Below are 23,179 nucleotides of genomic sequence, written 5' to 3' on the forward strand. Positions count from 1 at the left end.
TCACAGATTCACAGTGTTGAGTCACAGAGTCATAGGCTGGTTTGAGTTGGAAGGGACCTTTAAGATCAGGTAGATCCAACCCCCATACTGTGGGCAGGGACACCTCCCTCTTGCCCAAATTGCTCACAGCTCCATCCAGCCTGGCCTTGACCCAGGTAGAAGCCCCTTTGTTTGTCCTCCTTCCTTACACAGAGCTGAAAAGGGAGGAGACGGACATAAAACCAAATTAAATATCATTTCCACATCAGTAACCTTGCTAGCGCGCTCTGTGCCTTCATGCAAGAAAGCCTAGACTTGGAGTCTGCTCGTCAAATAGCTCCCTTTAATTAACTTTTCATTGAGGAACAACAAATCACGCTGAAGAATGCCAAATATTGGGCCATATTAGATTTATTAAGACAAGATCTAGAGAAGACAAGAAAAAAAAGAGCCCTAAAAGCTCTGTGCTCGTGGTTGAAAAAGGATAACAGGAAAGCCCTTTCTTCAGATTAAAAAGGAAAGCCCCACACAGAGCTGGTTGAGATGTTCTTCTGAGATAAGGGTTTGAATTGCGTGTTCTTTTCACAGTGATGGTTTGCCATTTTCCTATTGGTGACATGATGTTCTGCCATTTGCAGACAGCTAAAATAGCACGGTGTGGCTTTGTAGCATGACACAGTACCACTGGCTTTGGGACTTATCCCATCATCTTTTGTGGCCATGAGAAAACAGCCTGGATGCCTTGAATGGCAACTCTCAGGCTTGTCAGCGTGCTGTAGTAGGAATGATAATTAATGTGCTTTTTAAGGAGAGGCTTAGGAGAACTAAACAACTGCAGTGGTGATAGCTCGTTATTGTCGCTTTTTACGTGTCATTATAATTAGCTGCTGTGGAGACTTCGTTACTCATCGTTCGGCCATCTACAGAGAAGCACTTTTGTGATTTCTTTCAGCAGATGCTGAGGAAGGAAATAAAACTCAGCAGGGCTGGAAAGTGGCTCTGCTTGTGCCAGAGTGCAGGGTGGTCACCCAGGGCCAGAACTCCTGCAGGGTGAAACCTGGAGCAGGAGTTGCAGCAGAGCTGGGAGCGGGAGAAGGGAAATGAGTGGCTGTGAGGAATTGCTCAGCGTTAAGAAAAATGAGCATTTTGACTTTTTAATAGCCATTTCCACTGTAGGTTTTACAAGTGTAGCAATTTATACATACATATATATATGGCCAATCATTCAGCCAAACTGTGGTAGCTCCATCACAACAGCAGAAGCGAGCTGAAGATCTGATGGCTTTCCACCCAAACATCCATTCCCCCCTTGAGCCTGCACCTGGAACCCTCCACCAGAGCTGAAAGGCCCATTTCCACCGCTCTCTTTCCCCCTGTCAGTGTATGAATACATATTTTGCATCTCCTGTTTGATTATTTTTTTTCTTCCTCCTGCCTTTGGGTGTCATCCATGGTCGGTGGTTCTGCTGGGGGGCAGCAAGCAGGCAGCACTCTGGGTCCCTCTGGGGAGCATCCAATGGCAGAGATGTCATCTCTTTGTCCTCTCCCTTTTCTTAACAGGGTTTCCAAGGCAAGACCGGCCCGCCTGGCCCCCCTGGTGTTGTAGGCCCTCAGGTAAGGAACAAACATTGGTGTTTGCACCGGTCCTTTGTGTTCATCTTCATCAGTATGATCTGTTGCACCCCTTTGCTGGTGTGGCTGGAGTGCTCTTCCATTTCATTATGAAGAAATGCATCCCTATTTAATGTAACGTGCTGCCAGATTCTTTCAGAATTGCTCTGTTTCTTTAATTAATTTCTTTTTAAAATGTTAGTTGCCAGCCGTACATTCTGAACTGATAACTGCACCACCAGAATTTGTACCCCTTATGCAAAGGCATGCAGGGCTCTGTGTTGGTTTGGTAGTCAGAGTCCTAGCCTGAGCAGCACTGGGTTTGGATTGAGTCTTCTTTCCTGAACGACCAAGGAAGTTGCTCTTTAATTACGAAATAATTAACTTGTCCTCTTTAATGATAGTATAAATTCCCTGGTTGATGAAATCCATGATTAGGGGCAACTCCTCGACTGTGTTTGTCTTCTCAAGTGCAGGATTAGGCTCTGTGGCAGTTTCATTCAGCCCGGAGCTGTGCAGTTGGTGTGATTCATGCAGTGTTATCATTCTGCTGGTGCTAAGTGGCATCCTGCAGCGTGACATGAGTGACAGCTGCAGTCCCAGCAGACACCAGCGTGCAGGGATGCTGTACTCTTGTGCATGTGCCTTTTCTCCTCCAGAATGGGCCGCTTGGGAACCTTCTGTGCTGTGCCTTACCATACACTCATCACCATCAGTGCCCACATGTCAGCAATTGCCATGTAGCATGGGCCTAATCAGTCACTTATGCCCCTATAAGGATGAACCAACGTGACAGTACAATACTTAAGAAGTATCCCAAGTTTGATAACTTTAGTAATAGTATCTCATTTGCGTGAATGCATTCATTCCAGAAGTTCTCAGTGCCTAATGCCTGTTACCTTCTCCCCTTCTCCCCCTTCTGTTTCTTTAGGGTCCAACTGGTGAAACTGGTCCAATGGGTGAGCGAGGACATCCAGGTCCTCCAGGTCCCCCAGGTGAACAAGGTCTTCCTGGCCTCACTGGGAAGGAAGGGACCAAGGTAGGGATGAGCAGCCTGCTTGGATTCCCCCTCCTTGCACACCTTCCCCTCTGCCAGAGGTGGAGAGGGATGATACAAGAAAGAAATGATGTTTCACAGTGGCTCGTCGAGGCTTGAGCACAGAGAGAGCACCCACAGATCTTCAGCTCTTTGTCCCTATCATTGCAGGGGGACCCTGGTCCAGCTGGCCTCCCAGGGAAGGATGGTCCCCCAGGCTTGCGAGGCTTCCCTGGAGAGAGAGGTCTGCCTGGCCCCATTGTAAGTATCAACAACAGGATGCCCAGGCAGCGCAGCACACAGCTCCCCTAATGACTCTTTTTTCCCATCTTCCAGGGTTCTCCAGGGCTGAAAGGCAACGAAGGTCCCCCAGGCCCCCCCGGTCCTGCAGTGAGTATCCTTGCCCTCCCAGGCACCACCTAACACGTTTACAAGCTTGGCAAGCTAAGTGAGTGGGTTAGTCACAGCTTAGGGCTTCATCCATTATTCCCTTTGCACTAACGAGTGGCTTGCTGGATATTGCTTTATTTTACAAGACACATGTAATTGCTCAGTTATTTTATGGTGTTAGCTGTGAATATACGTGACTAGCTGGGGGAACTAGGATGATCCAGGACATCCAGTATTTTGCTTCTAAGTCACCAACTTTCCCTCTGAAAATTGTTCCCACTTGAGTCTTGGTCAGTGCAGCCCTCCTGGAAGAAAATACTCCTTGTGTAACCCTCCCTGCTGCATTAACCATGAAGCAGTCATGCACTTGTTCCAAGCTGATAATGTGCCCCCAGGAACTGAGCTCCCTGCACCAGCCATTCCAGAGATTTTAATTAAAAAGGATCTGCAGAACTTGGGCTGATGGTACCAAGCCATCACGTGGAAGTTACCCCTTCAAATGTGCTCATTTATTGAGTTGGTGCATCTGAAGCTTTCTACTGCTGAATTTCTTTCTTCCTGTATATAGATACCACCCGATGTTCCAGTAATATCTTCCTTCCTCCTTCCCCACACAGGGCTCTCCTGGTGAGCGAGGTCCTGCGGGCTCAGCTGGCCCCATCGGCTTGCCAGGGCGACCTGGACCACAGGGACCTCCAGGACCTGCAGGTGAAAAGGGAGCACCAGTAAGTACCAGCTCACAGATGAATGGCTGTGGACCCTGTAGAAATGGAGCTGAACATGGAGACAGACTGGGCGAGGTGTAAAAAAGGAGAAGGGAAAAAAAGGGAAAGATGCTACATGCCTCCTGCAGCACGAGCGTGCTGGCCGTCTGCTGACACCCATGCAAAGATGCTGTGAGCAGAGCTGTGCCATATGGTCCTGCCCAGCACCCAGCCCACGTGCTGTCACATCTTCTGCTCCCCCAGCACAAGCAGGAGATGCAGCAGGCAGGCAGGGCAGTGGGCGGGATGCTGCTTTTGGGTTGGTGCTGAGCGGCTCAATGCTGCAACAGTCCCAGAGGAAAAGGAGGGGAGGGTTGTAACTCTCACCCCAGTAGTATTGCAGGGAAGCGTTGCTGACTTCTGGGTTGCTTTAGTTCTCACCCAGGTCCAGCAAAAGGAGCAAATGCAGGCATTGGTGATTTCAGACTGAAAGGCAGTAGCACTGATTGATTGTTGCTATCAGAAGTGCTTATCAGCCAGTGTATTCCACATTTGATGGCTTATTAGAAACTCCAGCAGCTAGTCCAGAGGCAAGCATCTGCCAGTGAATCAGCCTTGCAAACATCTGTCCTGCCCGGTGTCTATGGGATATGCTCTTGGGCAGATGAATAGGCAACTTATGTGGCATCTAATTATTCAGAAGAGAGCACCAAGACTCAGATGCAATTAAATTATATACGAGGAAACTGAAAAATATCTACTGTTCGATTCCAATAAACAAATTTGAGCAAAGGCTCCAGGCTTGAGGAGTACAAGATGTTTAAGTGGGAGGCCAGCAGAGATTGCTTTATTTGCTTCATGTATTTTCCGTTGTCCAGAGGTTCAGGAGGGAGCTCAGGGCCATTATTCAGCGATTAGCCATGGACAGCCAGCCCTAGCGTCAGCAAGCACTGGCTTGTGGAAGTAAAAATTAGTTGGAGATTTGTTTGTCATCCAGAGGGAGATGGCAGAGGGTTCAGATTAAATCTAGTTATATTGCCACAGCAGTGAAATTGCAGCTGTGATCTGGGTATTCACCGTTTAGATTTGCTTGGGTTTTATTTCTGAAGATAGAAATTTTGTCTTGTTTAGAGAGCGAGGGTGCTGAGAGATATCAGCTGGAGGCCAGTCTTGCTATGCATGTCCGTACAAGGCAGGGGTCATTAGCAGCTGAATAAAATGCTAATGGCCTTTAATGGGTCAATTGGAGGATGGAGGAGAGCTCTGCCTGACCTTCCTACTCTTTCTGCTTCCAGGGTGAGAAGGGTCCTCAAGGACCAGCAGGTCGGGACGGCATCCAGGGCCCCGTGGGACTCCCGGGTCCAGCAGGTCCTGTTGGCCCCCCCGGCGAGGATGGAGACAAGGTGGGAACAAACAGCAATCCCTGCTGTGCGGGGTCACTAGGAAGGAACTGGGCCATCTACCCCATAGCCACTCTGCTGGCATTGGGTCAGACCTGCAGCCTGTTGTGACACAGTGGTGGTTTATGGCGCTTGCAGTATCCTGGGATGAGTGGAGTTGGGTTTGGGAGAGATTGAGGCTGACTGCTTCACAGGCACTTCTCAGCTGAAGCTCTCAGCCTCCCCTAAGCCTGTGGCAGGTGGCCTGCCCTTGGGTGCGTTGCCTTTCCTAATTAATTACCTTTCCCCACTCTCTCATTAAGCCTCTCTGGACTGGAGGGTTCTTAAAAAACGTTAGCTGGGATGTATCACTCATCATTGCTAACAAGCTCATGGGATGATGCTTCTGCATCAGGAAAGCTTAAGGATACCAGAGGGTTTGGTTACACCTGGAGCAGCCGAATCTTTGGCCTCTTTCAGAACTCGCTGGATTGGTTCTGTGGGAATTGGCATCAGGGCACAGGATGACTGCTGGGTGGGGAGATGTGGTAATGGTCCCCAGGTGAACTAACTGTGTTTTTTGCACCTGCAGGGCGAGATCGGGGAGCCTGGCCAGAAGGGCAGCAAGGGTGACAAAGGGGAGCAGGTGAGTGTGATGGATGTCATCTGTGGCTGTTTTTTGGCTGATGTGGTTATGTCACAAAACCTGCTGCAACCAGAGAATGATCTCATTTTAATTTCGTCCCGTCTTTCCTTTCTCTTCTCCTTTGCTTTGTCAAATTCACCCACGGTGTAAAAATGAAAGTGCCTGCTGAAGTGTCTTTCTCCTCCAGCTCCCTTGAGATGCTTCCCTCTCGCTTACATACTATGTAAATATCTCAAGCATCAGCAACTGTTGTCTTTGGAGTTGGGCATTTGGCTGCAATTGCTTTTCTAGATGCATGTGACACACGGAAGGTCCCTTTGTGTGCTCAGAGCCTGAGGAATGGAAAATAAATTGTACAGGTTCTCCTGTAAATGTGCTGAAATACGAGGTCAGGTTAAGCTGGTTTGGGCTTCTTGGCCCTGCAAGTAGGTAGCTGCACCTACGTGCAGAAGGTGATGCTGGGCTAAGGGTGATCTGTGAGACATCTTATGTTACACAGACATGCACAGATGGCTTCTTTCTTCCCAGAAAGACTTCCAGCTTCCACCTCCCTCAGGAAGTGTTTTGCAAAATAAGCTTAAGTGTGTCCTTGGGCACCAGTCCTGCAGGACCCTGGTGCATCCAGGCTCGACTCCATCCTTCCCCTGCTCTCACTTGAGAATTTATGCAGATTTAATGGATGCTATGCTCAAGAGCCTCTCATTGTACAGGTGAGGTTTTTCACTCCTAAATATGACTTTGCGCTTCTGTTTCCTCACAGGGTCCACCAGGTCCTACAGGCCCACAAGGTCCAATTGGTCAGCCAGGTCCAGCTGTGAGTACTGTTAGCAGGAATTCTTCTTACCCAAAAGCAGTGCTGGGAAGCACTGGACAGAACTGCAGTTTCTGCTGGGAGCTGCTCGTACCCAGTGCGTGTGGATGAGCTTGGCTGCTGGCTGAAGGGGGAGGTGGTGGGGCCATATGGGCTTTTTGCCTGCCATGTGCCCATGCTAAGCTGAATCAGACTGTTTCCTCATAGGGTGCTGATGGAGAGCCAGGTCCCAGAGGACAGCAAGGTCTTTTTGGTCAGAAAGGTGATGAAGGACCTCGAGGTTTCCCCGGTCCCCCCGGCCCTGTGGGCTTGCAGGTAAGCTGCAGCATCCGGAGGGGGCTGGGGTGATGAGGGCTGAGGCTCTGCAGGATGTATTCATGACTGCAATTATCCCCTTCTGTCCCCGCACAGGGCTTGCCTGGACCTCCTGGTGAGAAGGGAGAAACAGGTGATGTTGGGCAAATGGTAAGAAGCTTTTCTCCTCCCATTTTCATCACTGATGTACGTGTTTTTTCCAAGGAGCTTGTCTGAAATGTCTCCTCTTTCCCTCAGGGTCCACCAGGTCCACCTGGGCCCAGAGGCCCCTCCGGCCCACCAGGAGCAGATGGACCCCAAGGTCCTGCTGGGGGAATAGGAAATCCTGGTGCAGTAGGAGAGAAGGTAAAGCATGCACTCCAACCTGCCTGAGGGCTGCAGGAGGTTTGTTCCAACACTTGCTGTGAGTGGGGTGGTGATGGGGTAAATGCATGGCTGCAGTCATGCACAGTCTGTGAATAAATAGGTGCTATTTGAAGGGAGGAGGCTTCTCCCAGTTTGAAGTGCATGTAGTGCTGTCCTTGAGGTACTTCTATTAGTGATTTCTTCTCAATTAAGTAAACAGATCCATGTGTATAGTGTGCGTATTTGTTAATATAAGCCAAGGAGGTGGAAATGTACCTGAAAAAGAAAACTGTGATGCTCAATGTCCAATGACTTGCTGAGGCTTGCAGCTGTCAGAGGCCGAAGGGGTTGAGCAAATCAGCAGAAAGGTCTGCATCCTGTAACTGTGGGCATCTTCTTTTCCATCCTGTAGGGTGAGCCTGGTGAATCTGGTGAGCCCGGTCTGCCTGGTGAGGTCGGCCTGCCGGTAAGTCTGCTGCTGTGGGGGAGAGCTTTTCTCCACCAAAAAGTTGACTAAAGGGGTTTCAGAGATGCACAGATGTTGCTGGGGCTGTAGGGACCGAACCAGCCATGTCCTTGGTGTGGGCATCACACAGACATTGCCATGTTCTGGGGTGTTTATGGAATGGCTTCAGTCTCCGAATGCAGGCTGTGCATGACAGCATGAACACCACTGAGTCTTCGTGTTTTAAGATACAGACAGGCTTTTCCAGAACTGATCAGAGGATAATTAGAGATCAGTAATAGTAATAGACACAACTTTTTTCTTTCACAGGGTCCAAAAGGTGAAAGAGGTGAAAAGGGTGAAGCAGGTCCCTCTGGTGCTGCTGGTCCACCTGGCCCTAAAGGTCCACCAGGTGATGATGGTCCCAAAGGCAGCCCTGTAAGTACCCCCTCCTGTCAAAATAGCACTTCGTTGTCTTGCCTCGTGGAGATTTTCACATGGGAAGATACTTTCCAGAGAATTTTGTGAAATCTGAAATTGTTTACCAGCCAGATAATTGCCCATCTAATATTATGCAATGATAATCCCATTCCTTTAGAGTGCTAATGAGGAAAAGACCCAGTTGTACCTTGTCTTCTAGCAATGCTTGAATTGTTAGTCTCTTTTTGCAGGCTATCAGAAAACCCATCCCTATGTAGAAGGCGGTACTTCTGCTTTGCACTTGAGTTTATGCATTGCCAGTGTCCTCTGCACCAAAGCAAAGCTTCCAAAATAGCCTAGAGGAGATTTATGTGAATTTGGGAGCCGTATCTCCAGGGTCAGATCCCCGGTAATGCAAGTTGTTGTAGCTCTATTGAAGCCAGCAGGGCTTTACTGATTTATACCAGCTGACAATGGTACGATATTTGTCTTGCCTGCTCCTTTGATGCTTGTTGGCTGAAGAAATTCATCATGCGATAAGCAAAGATGGTACGAAGCAGCAGAGGAGGCAGGGGAGTTAGTCATCTCCCTTAACAGATGGTTTTTGGGATGCTGCATTACTGGTTGAAACCTATTGTCTGAGCACTGCTCTAAGGATCATTTGAAGTGCACAATAGGATTGTAGGGAGAACTGTGGTGAAGTTATTTTAGTCGTCGAATGATCTGAGAGTATCTTCAGGTGAAAAATGTTACACATTAAATGGAAAGGAAAAGCAAAACCTTCTAATCTTTGCATTCCCCAGAGCTGAGAGGATTCCGCTGTCACTTGTCTGATATATTTATGAAAAGCTCGATGAAATCCCATGTTGATGCTGGAGCTTTGTGTAAACTGGCTGCAGAGCTGAGCTGGTAACTGTGACAGGTTGAAATTACTGAGCACGCAAAGCTGGGATGTGATCTGGGCTTAGCTTTGAGGGTAGGGAATTGGGATTTTGCTCCCCAGGCTGAACGCACATGTTGCACCTAGAGTGACGGGTACGAGTGCTCTGCAGGTTTGCAGGTGCAGTTTCTGACCTGGGGATGTCTTTCTCCTTTCTTTGCAGGGTCCAGTTGGTTTCCCTGGTGACCCTGGTCCTCCTGGAGAGCCTGGCCCAGCTGTAAGTGTTTGTCACACAGAGGGGCAGTTAGGTTCCTCCTCTTGATGGAACACGGCTGATTGCTGTTCATTCACCACTAACTCTTTTGTCATTTACTGTTCTTGGGGAAAGGGTGGGAAGTCCCACCGTAAGACCATTCTTCTGGCCATGCTGCAGCCTTTGGGGCAGTAGCAATGCAAAACTTACATGCTGAACAACACCTGCTGCTTCCAATACTTTATTTAGCTCCGTTCATACCCTCAATCTGCCTGTTTATTTCTTTCTTCTTGTATTTTAGGGTCAAGACGGTCCCCCTGGTGACAAAGGTGACGATGGCGAACCTGGTCAGACAGTGAGTAACTGGATGGACGGGATCTGTGTTCAGTCCCTATGGTTACTGTGTGCAGGTGCAAAGGGTTTGACACAGAAAGATGTATGGCAGCAAATTCCCACCAGCTTCCTCTGAGCAAATCCTCTGCTCCTTCCCAGTCCTGTCCTCCCTCTTGTCTGTGTGACCCTGGCTGCTGCCATCCACCCAAGGCTGCTCAGCAATACATCCAGAAAGCAAACAGTAGCTTCTAGAAAAAAAAAAAATCCAGCCTTTCATTTTAAATTTTCCATGCCTTATGGTATTACATGGCGGGAAGAGATAAAACGAGGTACCACCTGCAGCCCAGGGAGGTGTCAGGAGTTGTACCAGCCACCCACACCCTGGTTTGGAACACACTCTGTGTCTTTGCTTGAGTTTTACACACTTACTCGTTCCTCCCATGTCTCGTGGTGCAGTTATGACTACTTCTCCTCCACTCTCCATCTAGGGGTCCCCAGGTCCCACGGGAGAGCCAGGCCCTTCTGGACCCCCAGGAAAAAGGGTAAGCAGATCTTTTAAGAATGATTTTCTGCGTGTATTTGTATCAGTTTTTAAAAGCTAATTTTATTACTAGTCTAAAGTAAACGTAAGGCAGTAGCATGTTTAAAAAAAAAAAAAAAAAAAAGTGCCATCCACAGCCATTGGAAATCAATGGGAAAGTTTTGAGCTGAATTCCATTGTTGCTTGTTTTGTTTTTGTTGTTTGTTGTTTTGTTTTTTTTTTAAGATTCTAATACCCAAAAGGAAATAAAAGTCGCCCCAACATTTCCTCTCTTGCTGGTAGAACCCAGGGGTTTGTGCAGCAAGAAGCTAATTTGTAAACCTTTTCAGAGAGATTTGCCTCTGTGTTGCCTTCTTTCCTGTGGCCGTGGCATTGTTTTGGTAACTCCATTAGAGTGTTGCAGATCAGGGTAATCTGAGTTTTGCATCTATTCTGTAGGGCCCTCCTGGTCCTGTTGGTCCTGAAGGAAGGCAAGGAGAGAAAGGAGCCAAGGTGAGAGCTGAATGGGATTTCTTTCTTACTGTGTCTTTCATGTGCCAAACTGCTCACCCTCTGACGTTGTTATTTGAAAGACAGTGATTTGATTTTGCTGCGTTACAACAAATTAGCCTGAATTTGGGATCACTGGCCTCAAGTCTAAATGTGTGTTTTTATCTTTTAATGAACTCCGTGGAGATAATCAGAGCTTGGTAAGGTCATGGGAGTGCTTTCCTTGCTTTGAAATGACAGAGTGCCATATTTGGCAATTTAATGTGCTGTCAATGAAATGGCACGCTGAGTCCTCCATCATATCCCAGAGCTAGCACAGCATTATTGGACCGTTGTTATTTCTGTAGGGGTAATGGGGGAAATGTAAAGTGGGATTGCAAATTACAGCTCCAGTTGTCGTGGCAGCCTCAGGAATGCTGATGGCAGAGGACATGCTCTGCTAGCACATCTCCCAGGACATAAGCAAAGAAAGCTTTGTGCTCTGGAGAGCTTGCAGCAAAGGCTGTTCTTGCTGTAAATCAGCAGAAACAGACAAGTCTGAAAAGTGAAGTTGTTTGGGAGAACGCTTTTCCTCGGCACATCAGGGATAAGGAGGGAGCAGTAAGAAAACCAGCAGATGGAAAATTTTATATGCTGTGCAGGGAATTGCATTCGCTCCGTGATATCCTGCTGTGTCTCTGAAAAGATGGGTCAGTGCCCCAGTGCATATTAAGGCATGCTGTCTCTTGCATCCAGGGTGAAGCTGGTTTGGAAGGGCCTCCTGGGAAGACAGGCCCAATCGGTCCCCAGGGTGCTCCAGGGAAACCCGGCCCTGATGGCCTTCGGGGAATTCCTGGTCCAGTTGTGAGTATTCCCAAATATTCCTCTCACCCGAGAAAGCTTCTTGGTGGCGTTGTTGCTGTAACCCATCTGCCTTGGAAGATGCTTTGTTCCCAATGTAAGATGCTGTCTACAAGGGAGCAGACGGTTTCCATGCTTAGGTGCCTGAGAACAGATGAAACATCCTCAATGGAAATGGCATAGTGATGGATACCATCACCCAGCGTGTTTTACTGAGTGTTGGGTCTACTTGCACTCTCTCTGCATTAATGTTCCGTTGAGCTCAGAAGCCACTTTTCCACTAGAGATATTTATGATCGTATTTTTGCCTTTATCTGCAAGAAAACAGGGCAAATATCCTCTGGCATAGTGGCCAGATGAGGGTAGGTTCATAATCATCTGGGAGCAGTACTGTTGTGAACGATGACTTTGAGAGGACTGCACTGTTTTACAGGGTGAACAAGGCCTTCCAGGATCCCCTGGCCCAGACGGCCCCCCTGGCCCACTGGTATGTCCAAACTATCAAATCTGAATGAGTGTTTGAGATGGGAGAAGGCTTTTTGCGTGAATTCATTCTCCCCTTTGTTTTCCCTCTTGTCTCCCAAAGGGCCCACCTGGTTTGCCTGGCCTCAAAGGAGACTCTGGTCCTAAAGGAGAAAAGGTAAGTGCTGTGCATGACCCCATTGGGTGGCCTGGTGTCTGTGTCTGGCATTCACATGCAAAATGAACAGGTTCTCCACTGCAGCGTTTCTCTTTATGTATTTGTAACATTTACTGTTGCAAAAAGGCAGTGCTTTCACCTTATTCAGCTGCTTCCATATGTCAGGGATAGCTACGCACTCCTGTCACCTTGCTTAGATATTTGGGTTTGTCCCTATGAAATGTCTTTCACAGGTAAATTTGGCATTCTGTTAACTGCAGAGAGAGATTGTAATTAACATCTGCTATCTTCCCCTAGGGTCATCCAGGTTTAATTGGTCTGATTGGACCGCCAGGTGAGCAGGGAGAAAAGGGCGACCGAGGTCTCCCAGGCCCCCAGGGCTCTGCAGGACCCAAGGGAGAGCAGGTAAATGCCAATCTCAGCATGAGAACGTTTTTGAGTCATATTTTCTATCTGAACGTGGTTTATTCTATGTATGAAATATAGTGATGCTCTAAAATGACCCATTTTAGGAGAAATAGGATTCTTGAGAGTCGCATGAGAAGAGTTGAGTAGACTTGGAGAGATGGTAACACAAGTATGTGTCAGGAGGACTGACTTTCAGAACTGTGTGCCATGCTCTTGTTTGGATCACACACACATTTAAAAACCAATTTAAGCTTCAAATCTTGATGTCCTCCAAAACCAGTTGGTCCTCCAAAACCAGTGGTTAATTCCATAGCTGTGGACCAGTATTGCTGCCTGCAAATCAATATTGTTCTGCTCTTATTTTTCAGGGTATCACAGGTCCCTCTGGACCAATTGGACCCCCAGGGCCACCAGGACTACCGGTATGTGACCAGTAAAAAAGGTAACTTGTAGACTCCTGGGGAACTGTGCAGCCCTTCTGGGGTCACTTTGGGGTTCCCAGGTAACCCAGCACAGCCTTTCTGGAGTGACCTCATGTGATGATGCTAACAGCAATGGGGATTGCCCAGCTGAGCATAATAACAGCACGTGGATGTGTTTCAGGAGTGCTTTTTTGTAGGCTTGGAAGAAAAAAAAAAGCAGCATTCGTCTGAAAAATGGGCCCAAAAAGGGAGTGAATGTAAAAAATAAATAAAATAAATACAAAATGCAGAAACTAGTACGGTGGTGTTCTCTCTCTCTCAGGAGAGGCTGACTTCTCTGCTAACAAAGATACTAACTCCCTTCTGTATTTTTCTCTATGCAGGGTCCACCTGGTCCCAAAGGTGCTAAAGGATCATCAGTGAGTATAGACATTGTTAAGTGAAGAGGCTGAGGATCTCTTATTAAGTGCTCAGCCTGCTGTGACTCCTCCACATCAGCAGCGTTAAGGCAATTAGCCAAAGATGGCTGTAGCAAATGCAGCCTTTTCAGACTATCCCAGCTCAGAAATTATAATTGGGGAAGGTTTCTGTTACATGCATTGTACTTCACTGAACATCAGTGTAGCAAAGATCATAAGGAGGAATGCAGTGAATAGTCCTTATGAGAAAAACTACTACTGTAGTGCAGAGGGTATTAAAAATAGACTGTGAAGCAGGAGGTGGCAAGCTGAAGAACGAGGAACTCTGTGAGAAATGCAACACTAAAGTGAGCTTCGTGTTACAGATCTCCTATTCAGGCAGTTAAAAATTCCTCTTGGGCAACTTCCTAAAGTCTTGTTTTGTTTTGTTTTGTTTCTTTTGTTTTTCCATAAAGAATTCGATGTTTTATTAATTCTGAGCTTGGATTCAATTCTGAAATCTGCTGAATTGATTTGGGGAGGTAACATTTTCATCCATTGAAAGATCCTTCCTTTTCTGCAGGAAGCCTGAGGAAAATTTGATCCCTGCTTAATCTTGATCTGCTTAATCCCAAGTGTTTGACATTGTTTCTTACCGAGCACCAGAAAATAACCAAAACACAAATTTTACTGGGGGGACGTGGGGATGAGAGACCCTCTTTGTGTGACTAAAAAGGCAGGAAGGAAGCATTTACTGGTAGAGACTGTGGAAAAAAAAAATTAAGTTTGGGCTGTTGTATCAGTTACAAATGCTATTTACTGAGTGACTTGTGTTTTTCCTTTTTTTCCACCTAGGGTCCAACGGGTCCAAAGGGTGAATCAGGTCTTCCTGGGCCCCCAGGGCCTCCTGTAAGTACAGCCCCATTGCACAAACTTAATGGGTGTCGTCATGTAGATTTCCAGATAAAGATTCATCATTTCAGATGTCCTGCAATGGAGTGACGTCTGTTAGGGATGCCAGGGAAGAAAGCAGAAGGTGAAGGGACTAATTAGTAACGAGAGGAGAACAAGAGAAGGAACCAACGTTGGTGGCTGGGGTTTTCCTCAGTGCCGCCACGGGTGTTTCAGATACCTACTGTGCATCTTGTGATGCTGTTCTTCAGCACTGGTGGCTGCTTTGGCTGTTTCTTCTGTCTCGTCCCTATTTCCACTGAGAAGTTGCATCTTCTTCCCCCATCCATCAGGGTCCTCCTGGAGAAGTCATCCAGCCTCTGCCCATCCAGTCTTCCAAGAGGACCAGGCGAAACATCGATGCCAGCCAGCTGGTGGATGATGGAAATGCTGACAACTACATGGACTATGCAGATGGCATGGAGGAGATTTTCGGCTCACTGAATTCCTTGAAACTGGAAATTGAACAGATGAAGCATCCGTTGGGCACTCAACATAACCCAGCTCGTACCTGCAAGGATCTCCAGCTCTGTCACCCTGATTTCCCAGATGGTGCGTCCTGAGACAGAGGGGACACAGGGAAAAAACACAGTGGGTTCCCAACTCCAGCTGGTGAATATGGTTCAGTGCAGGAAGAGAAAGATTTTGGGGATTCCCTGGCCCTTGTCGCCCCCTGAGGAATATGGCTGATCACAGAGGTCATAGAGACCTAGAGACATGGAGAAAAATGGGGATATGTGTTTCAAAAAAGCTGTTCCTGAAAGATGCCACGGTGTTATATGGCATCAACCATCATTCTTAAAAATACATATAATAGTAGCCTATGATGGGGATGATACAGCCCGAGTAAGATGATTGTTGAAGGTTGATATCCCTTCACAGTGCTGATTCTTTCTTCCCCTCTCCTCCTTGTCCTGCATCCAGGTGAATACTGGGTGGATCCTAACCAAGGATGTTCCAGGGACTCTTTCAAAGTGTACTGTAATTTCACAGCTGGTGGAGAGACTTGTATCTTCCCTGATAAGAAGTCTGAAGGAGTAAGTCCACACGACGTTCTTTAATATCATGATGATAAAAGATTGTTTCCTAATATGAATATTCATATGCACGGTGTTGGTTATGTTGATGTGTACTGATCTGCTTAGTTGACCCATACTCTTAATTTTTGTCACACAGCCATGCGCTGTTTAATGGAGCTGCTCTCCCTGTTGCAGAGCTGCTCTGCTGGATGCAGGCTGTGATGCTCCTCAAATGCAAATTGTGCTACTACTTGCAGAGTGCCATAAGTGTGAGAAAGGCTCAGCCTGCTGTTTTTCCAGAGAGAGGACCTTGAACAGCTATCACAGCAGCATTAAGTGTCGGATGAATGGTTTTATTATAAGCCATAGCAGAGTTTAAGACATATCCCCTTTCTGTCCGTCCTTAACGCAGTAGAAGCACGCTAATTTGCTTTATGGTTTGCAGGCTGTAAGGGAAGGACAGTCCCAGGACACCTGCAGTAAAGTTTGCCCATTGCTTTTGGAGAGATTTACAACAGAAGTGAGGGAATTTTTGGAAGAGGAGGGGAGCACACAGCAGCCGTGCTCCTTCCTTGTGCTCTGCCTGCAAAACAAGGGGTTCAGCTGCTCGGGTGGGACTGCCATAAGGGAGGGATGCTCTGACACAACCCTTCTTGCCAAGGTCACTCCTTGTCCCAGTCTAGGTGGTTGGAGCTCCACCGTGCTCAGTGGTCCAGCACTATCAGAGGATGCTGCATGTGCTGCCCTGTGTGCTGCACAACCTCTGGAGGCACTCAGAGGCTTTTCCTTAATGCTGCTCTTTGCCTTTCCTAGCCCCGCAGCATCTGGATTTGACATTAGAATGACAGCAGCCTCCTCCATTGCCAGCACTTTCACCGTTCATATTTCTTTTTATTTTCCTGTATCTTTCCTTTTAGCTCTCCTGCCAATAGGCTGCACTGATGGTTTTGCATCCAAAGTATCTAGAATTAGTGATCATTAGCCCTTAGCAAAGGAGGCTGGTGCAGGCAGTGGCATCTCCTTCTGCTTGAACTTGGCACCATAGGGCTCTGCCGGCTGGTCTTGTTAGTGGTGTATAAAGATTAAGAGAACATGCTTTTAAAACAAGTCGGCCATTTTCGATAAGACATGCAGATGCTGCCCATGGGACTGAATGTAACTTCATTTCTTTCTTTTTTTCTCTTTTCTTTCCTTCCTCATTGCCGTCCACAAACTAGGCTAGAATTACTTCTTGGCCAAAGGAAAACCCAGGCTCCTGGTTCAGTGAATTCAAGCGCGGTAAACTGGTAAGATGCATCTCAGTGCTTTCAGTTTTCTTTAACCCGTGTCGTATTTTACAGAGTAAAATGGCTCGTTGGCCCAAAGAACAGCCTTCCACATGGTATAGTCAATACAAGCGGGGGTCTTTGGTAAGTGGCTAACCTTGGCCCTCTAGTCTGAATCAGAGCACGTCATCCGCTTTGGTATGGCCAGACCTGTTGCACTCTGCATGCTCGACTAATCGCCATCACAAGTTGCAGTTAAAAGGTTTAAGGTGGAATACTTCAGGTGGAAAAAGAAGCAAAGCCACACAGGGACGCGTTTGCTGACCAGCTCTGTGCCCTGCAGGAGGGTGCTGCTGCCCCTTGAGCTGCTCCCATTGTAGCAGGGGCAAACTGGATGGCCCTGTGCTGCTGTCCCCAGGGAGAGCCTTGTCCTGCAAGCATTTGTGTGATGCCTCATGCTGGAGCTGAGCTCTGTGCTGCTGCACCACTTCCCCTGGGGGGTAACCTAGGCTGGGTTGGTGGGTCTGCACATGACCAGGTCAGGTTGTCCTCAAAGGAGAAATCTCGTCTCCTTGCTGGAGATGAGCCATGCTGGGGGCTCCCACACCATCCCCAGAGCTTGGGAAAAGTGAAGGCATTGATTCAAAGGAGGAGATTTCAAGCCACATGCGTTCCAAGCCTGATGGCCTGGGATTGGATATAGGCACAATTGGGGTTTATTTTTAAGGGAGAAAAAACTGCTGTGAGGTCAAACAATATTTGATGTCAGCAAGCAAACTAGACATCAACATGTTAAAAAAAAAAAAAAAGAGAGAGAGAGAGAAGCAGTTCCAGTATTTTGTCCTGTAGCTGAACAGTTGTGTTGTGCATAGATCACTCTCCCACTGAGCCCTTCATCAAACGATGAGCACGAGCCAGCTCTCCTCCAGCAATGGAAATCTCCCACATGTGTATCAGTTCCTACAGGGTGCACATCATGAGCTCAGTCAGATCAGGAGGATGAGGGAAGGAGGAAATGCTCAGCAGACATGAGCAGGTGGAGGTGCTGAGGTCCCCGTTGCCCAAGGCAGAGGTTTCCTGCAGAACATTTAACATCCACCTTGAAGGGCAAACAAAGGAGGATGCTGCCTTGTTTCCCTCAGCCACATTTCATTGCCACTAAACACGTATGCTCTGATTCTGCCCACAAGAAGGATATGGCTTCTGCAGCTTTTCTGCACCATCCAACAAGGCCGCAAAGCCAAGGCTTCAGCCTCGTAGCTCCTTGGAGGGCAATTACTCATAGCTTAATTACAGAGCACTTCATCAATTAATATTACAAGTACATTCATCTCTGCATCTTCTATGCCTTTTTTCCTTTCTTTTTCCAGCCTGTTTGTCAGCTACTTTAGAGGCTGAATGGGCACCCTAGAGCTTGGGGCCCATTTTTTAAATAGGAATTTCAGTGCCACTTTGTTCCATCTTTCTGCGTTCTATTCTCTTGCCTTTTACCTGTCCCACATTTCCCATTTGCAAGAAAAAAGCCACCAGCACATAGAAGACCTTCCACAGCAAACCCCAAAACTGTAAAGTTTGCTTTAAAAAAAAATAAAATAAAATAAATTCATACCAGTCAAATATTTGGAACTATGAGACTGGTAAACTGGGCAGGTGTTCGCCTGGACGTGAGTTGGTTGAATTCTGTTTGTGGTTTGGCACGATGGCTGTGGGTGCCCTTCAGGTTGGCAGGGCTGCTCTGCTCAACCCAGAGCCTTTGTGCCCAGCCTGGAGCCACGGCACTGCCAACGACACATCCCATAATACTGCTTACACCAGGTATGCCAATGCTTGCCTTTCTTCTGATGACACCCAAAGTAAGATGAATGGAGTAAATGGGGAATGCAAAGAAACCGTTTTGTTTTGATGCTTCCCCACCATCATTAATCAGTGACACAGAGTACGTGGAGTTAATTTCCCAGCCTTCCTCATGATGCAGCCAGACTGCATTTAGAGGGATAACAGAGTTGCAGATGTTTTCTTTTGGCCTCTGCTTTCCTCCTGTGTGCATTCTGCACGCACGTAATTCCCGGTAGCTCTAACAAGACCTGCCACCCATCCATCCTGTTATCCCTCACTGCCATATGGCATCTGCCACAGGCAAATACTCCAGCACAGAAAAAAGGGGAAAGGATTGATTTTTTTTATTTTTATTTTTTTGCAAAACCAACACGCTTTATGCACACAGCCATTTCCCAGTGGGTCCAGTTGTAAACCTCGTGCAGAAGCAGAACAGCTTAGCACACAGTCTGGCTCCCAAACCAAGCATCGATTTGAAATAAGAATACACAGGAAAGTAACTCTTGCAGGTCGATGAGCAGTGCCATGTGCACTGAGTACTCAGCTTTTTGTGTCCCCATCCTTCTACGTCCTGGTGGTTTCTTGCTCCTGGCATGCATGGCTCTCTCATGGTCAGTCATATTTAACTCTCAGGAGGACAGTGCAACAGCATCCTGACAACCGGTTGGTATATTTTATTTCTTCTCATCATCTTTTTTACTCAGAACTTTGTTGTCTGGTTGTGAACCTCTTCTATTGTTTGCAGCCCGCACCGTGATCTGATGCTTCACCGTACCTTGAAGAACTCTGTGCTGTTTGTATTTTTCTCCCAGTCATTTCTTAAAGAAGTCAGCTGTCTGTAGAGGGCAGTTTGAAGAGCTGCTCCAATGGCTTTGCTGTGGCTGGAGGTGCCACCTCAAGTACAGTCAGTCCATGATGTTGCTCTGGCAAATCCTGTGGTGCTTCCTTGTTGGAGGGCACAAGGGAAAGTGACAGAAAGGCCTGAAACCTGAGGTGTGGAGGGGCCTTCCATAACTTGTGTTTTGCAGAAATAGATTTCCAGAAACCGTTCTCCTTTGAAGGAGAAAAAGAACCTGATGTGCAGGACAGAGCAAATCCCCATGCAGGTGCAGCTGTGCAGCTGTCAGTAGGAGCAGGATTTCTGCAGAAGAGGTTGCAAGGATTGCTTGAAATCCCAGTGTGGTGGTACCCAGGAAAGATGAATGGGAAACACCTCCGTGTGTGCAAAATACTTACAGAGGTGAAATAACTGTGTCAAACGGGGCAGCAAAATAAAGCTCCAGACCCTTCCATAAATCTTCATTCTCCTCAAAAGCTGGAGAAATATGCTCAGTACTGGCTTTATGCCTGGAGATATACATCCCCGGATTTGTTCAGTGCTGTGTCACTTTGCAGCTGGGGTTGAAATCCCCATTCCTTTCTCCTCCTCCTGCCCTTGGTTTAGCTTTGTGTGGTTTTTTTCTTAGCTTAGCATCAGGTCACAGACAGCAACACAAATAAACTGCCCCTGGCAGCAGGAGAACCAGAACATCTCTGTGCCATGCAGCATGGCAGGAGCCAGGATGGGATGGGGAGACCCAGCCCCAGAGCAGAGGGCAGGGTGCTCGTGCACGTGGGGATAAGGATGGATGGGAAATCTGGTGGTCCTTGAAGCTCCCTAAATGCATTCCTTTGCCCCTCACTGCCCAGCGTTTCCCCTTTTCCACTTCCCATAGCTCTCCTACGTGGATTCGGATGGGAACCCCATCGGAGTGGTACAGATGACATTCCTCAGGCTGCTGAGCGCCTCGGCCCACCAGAACATCACTTATAACTGCTACCAATCCGTAGCCTGGCACGATGCCACCACAGACAGCTATGACAAAGCCATCCGCTTCCTGGGCTCCAACGATGAGGAGATGTCCTACGACAACAACCCGTACATCCGAGCTGCATTCGATGGCTGCGCGGTACGTGGGGAAGATGGCAGGAAGGGTCTCTGAGCAAATCGCTTCCCCATTTCCATCGATTTGGTTGCTCTGAGGATTGAGTTTTTGCCCTGAGTTCAGATGTTGAGCTGCAGCCCTGCCCTCCCCATGCACGCACAGCCCATGGTGCTCTTTTCCTTCTCTTCGGCTGTGAACCATGTCCAGAGTTTTCAAAGGTGGCACAACATCCAGCCTTTGCTTCTGCCTTCTGCTGGGCATCTGATTGAGGACTGAGCTCTGAGCAATCTGCCCTCAGGAACTGTAAATTTGGCGAAGTAGGTGCTGCTTGCATTTATTTCCAGACCCAGTTTGTCAGTGCAAAAGCACGCATAATTCTCACATTCTGCAACTGCAGTGCTTGAAGCCCACGGGACTGAATGATAGAGTTGTTTGACAGCAAAAGCCCTCCACATAATTTGAGATTAAAGTGATTCTGTTCTGGCAGACGTGCTTTTACTGTAGGAGCAATGAGAAAAATCAAATTAGAATCACTTCTTTTAATACTTCTGCAAGAGAGGAAAAGGGCATTCATCCCTCTACTGAAAACGCCCAGAGGTTTATCCTCAATACCACGTGTCTCTGGGTAACACAACTTGTCCTCAGCAAAAAAGAGCCCCCTCCTCTCTTCTCCTTCATAAGTCTCAGGGAAGCTGCAGACCACATGCTGCACGTTTTAAGGCAGACACATCTGGTGAAAACCCTTTTAGGTTAAGTGATGCTGTTCAGGTGCCCTGTGTTCCTCTCCCATTTTCTTAATGAGGAATATTTGCCTGGAAACGGGACTGGAGCTCCTTTGAGTTTGTTCACTTGGTTGCTGCTTACTGGAGGCTGTAGCACTGGCTGCTGTCAGCACGACCAGCCTTAGTGCTGCAAGGTAAAGACTGGCAGGAGCAAAGCAGGGGAGCAGCATGGGCTGGTGAGCTAGTGGAGGGGCACAGGGCTTTGGGCATTGCTTCCAAGCTTCAGCCCTTCTTCCTGCCCCTCTCTGCAAGGCTCTGGAGAGGAGGTAAAAGACATTGAGGGGATTCGCTGCATCTTGCAGGGATAGATTTGGTGCAGAGCCATATCCCAGTGAGATGCTGTGAGAGCCTCGCAGGGCAGTGCTCTGCCTCTCCTGTGTTCCTTACTGTCTCTGGGACCTCAGCAGGTCATCCTTGCTGAAACACTGGCAATATCTATAAGGTTAAGAGCCTTAATGTGAAAAGTGAGACCTGGTTACCCAGCACAGCATTGCTGCAGAGGCCCTGAGAAGCTCCAAACCCTGGCTGTGATTGAGACTGCTGCAGCCAGTGCCGGAGGAGCTCCAGGGCTAATGTTTGGGCCATTATTTGAATATGTTTCTCCTGATCTTACAGCCCTTTCTCAGTAACTATGGTACAGCCTATTCTTCTGAGACACACAAATCAGAGGGTAAGGTAGAGCCAAAAGCTGCTCCATAAATTCACTTGTTTGTGCAGCTTTGTATGCTCCCGGGTGCACTTCTGCTCCTCCAATAATTATTTATATTTCAGAAATAACTGTATGGCTGGCAGGCACGATAAAAAGACAACATCACCTTGTGAATTCCATCAAACTTTAAATGCGGGCTTTTCGGTAGCGCTCGGATAATAGTCAAACTAATATATTCAAATTAAATTGCTTATATTTGCTCAACAACCCGTGCGTTTCCTTGGGGAGGCAAAACAACTATACCACAGCCACAGCAGTATTGCCAAGCTCCTGTTCCAGCTCTGAGCTATGCTGAAAGCAGTGATATGGGCCACTCCATCCTCATGGCAACAGCTCCAAAGTGAGTCCTCAGGGCAACCATCTCGGCAGCATCCTCAGTGGTGCCCACTGCATCTGCAGGATGCAGTGTGCCTGCAAATTAGTGTAGGAAATCCCTGGGTGACACCATCTGTGTATTCCTAGTTCACCAGTGAATGTTTGCGCACGATAACCCGCCGGCATTGTGTTGGAGGCAGCATTGCCTCATTCATTGAGGAAAAACTTCTTTACAGAAAGAATTGTTAAGCACTGGAATAGGCTCCCCAGGGAAGCGGTTGAGTCACCATCCCTGGATGTGTTTAAAAACCATTTGGATGTGGTGCTCAGGGCCATGATTTAGCAGAGGGTTGTTGGGGTCGTTTGGTTGTGGTTGGACTCGATCTTTCAAGCTTCAAGCTGTGGTTGTAAAAGATCTTTCAAGGTCTTTTCCAACCTGAGCATTTCTGGGATTCCATTGGAGCTCTTCTCTCTCCCTCTTCTCCTCCAGGCAAAGAAGGGCTATCAGAAGACTGTCCTGGAAATCAACACGCCCAAGGTCGAGCAAGTGCCTGTCGTCGACATCATGTTCAATGACTTCGGAGAAGCGTCACAGAAATTTGGATTCGAGGTGGGACCAGCTTGCTTCATGGGCTAAGAGCCACCTGAAAACTAGTCTCCAAATGAGCAACCTCGTAACCTCATTGCGCCATTTAATTAATTAAAAAAGAAAAGAAGAAGAAAGAAAAAAAAAAAAAAAGAAAAAAAAAAAAAAAAAAAAGAGTTCCTCGTCGTCACATGCACGTTCTGAAACTGGACAGCGATGGGTTCTTTCCTTTTCGTTTTGTTTTGTGCTTCGTTTTGCCCCAGTTCCTCTGTGCCGCGGCACCCGCGCAGAATCGCATGACCTGACGCTGCCCACGTGGCCCATGGACCTGCCCTGCGTGTCCTGAGGTGGAAACGCATCCGAGACTTCTTCTCTCCTCCAGATGATGCCAAGTGCTTCTCTGCAGGTTGTTGATTGTTCGTTTCTAAGGAAAAAATGGATAATAACTTGAAACTCCCGCGCTCAGCTTGACGTTGAATCCCGGCTCTCATGCGAACCCTGCTGAA

General features: G+C 47.7%; 1 protein-coding gene across 1 annotated transcript in view; it reads left to right on the forward strand.

The window, feature by feature from the left end:
- The window catches only part of COL5A1 (collagen type V alpha 1 chain), a gene marked incomplete at both ends in the record, with an annotated part of 124,897 nt that extends 102,173 nt beyond the window's left edge, over positions 1-22,724 (forward strand). Inside the window, 29 exons of the mRNA XM_079544550.1 lie at positions 1,540-1,593; positions 2,522-2,629; positions 2,798-2,887; positions 2,963-3,016; positions 3,634-3,741; positions 5,016-5,123; positions 5,692-5,745; positions 6,506-6,559; positions 6,764-6,871; positions 6,968-7,021; positions 7,109-7,216; positions 7,629-7,682; positions 7,992-8,099; positions 9,185-9,238; positions 9,516-9,569; positions 10,036-10,089; positions 10,527-10,580; positions 11,313-11,420; positions 11,851-11,904; positions 12,004-12,057; positions 12,355-12,462; positions 12,834-12,887; positions 13,271-13,306; positions 14,141-14,194; positions 14,530-14,788; positions 15,161-15,273; positions 16,473-16,541; positions 20,072-20,305; positions 22,578-22,724. Coding sequence (XP_079400676.1) covers positions 1,540-1,593; positions 2,522-2,629; positions 2,798-2,887; positions 2,963-3,016; positions 3,634-3,741; positions 5,016-5,123; positions 5,692-5,745; positions 6,506-6,559; positions 6,764-6,871; positions 6,968-7,021; positions 7,109-7,216; positions 7,629-7,682; positions 7,992-8,099; positions 9,185-9,238; positions 9,516-9,569; positions 10,036-10,089; positions 10,527-10,580; positions 11,313-11,420; positions 11,851-11,904; positions 12,004-12,057; positions 12,355-12,462; positions 12,834-12,887; positions 13,271-13,306; positions 14,141-14,194; positions 14,530-14,788; positions 15,161-15,273; positions 16,473-16,541; positions 20,072-20,305; positions 22,578-22,724 — 2,568 coding nt within the window. The remainder of the gene's footprint in view (positions 1-1,539; positions 1,594-2,521; positions 2,630-2,797; positions 2,888-2,962; positions 3,017-3,633; positions 3,742-5,015; positions 5,124-5,691; positions 5,746-6,505; positions 6,560-6,763; positions 6,872-6,967; positions 7,022-7,108; positions 7,217-7,628; positions 7,683-7,991; positions 8,100-9,184; positions 9,239-9,515; positions 9,570-10,035; positions 10,090-10,526; positions 10,581-11,312; positions 11,421-11,850; positions 11,905-12,003; positions 12,058-12,354; positions 12,463-12,833; positions 12,888-13,270; positions 13,307-14,140; positions 14,195-14,529; positions 14,789-15,160; positions 15,274-16,472; positions 16,542-20,071; positions 20,306-22,577) is intronic.
- Between the last annotated feature and the right edge of the window lie 455 nt (positions 22,725-23,179).

The sequence above is a fragment of the Tetrao urogallus genome, assembly GCF_951394365.1.
Source record: "Tetrao urogallus genome assembly, chromosome: 19".
Taxonomy (NCBI): Eukaryota; Metazoa; Chordata; class Aves; order Galliformes; family Phasianidae; genus Tetrao; species Tetrao urogallus.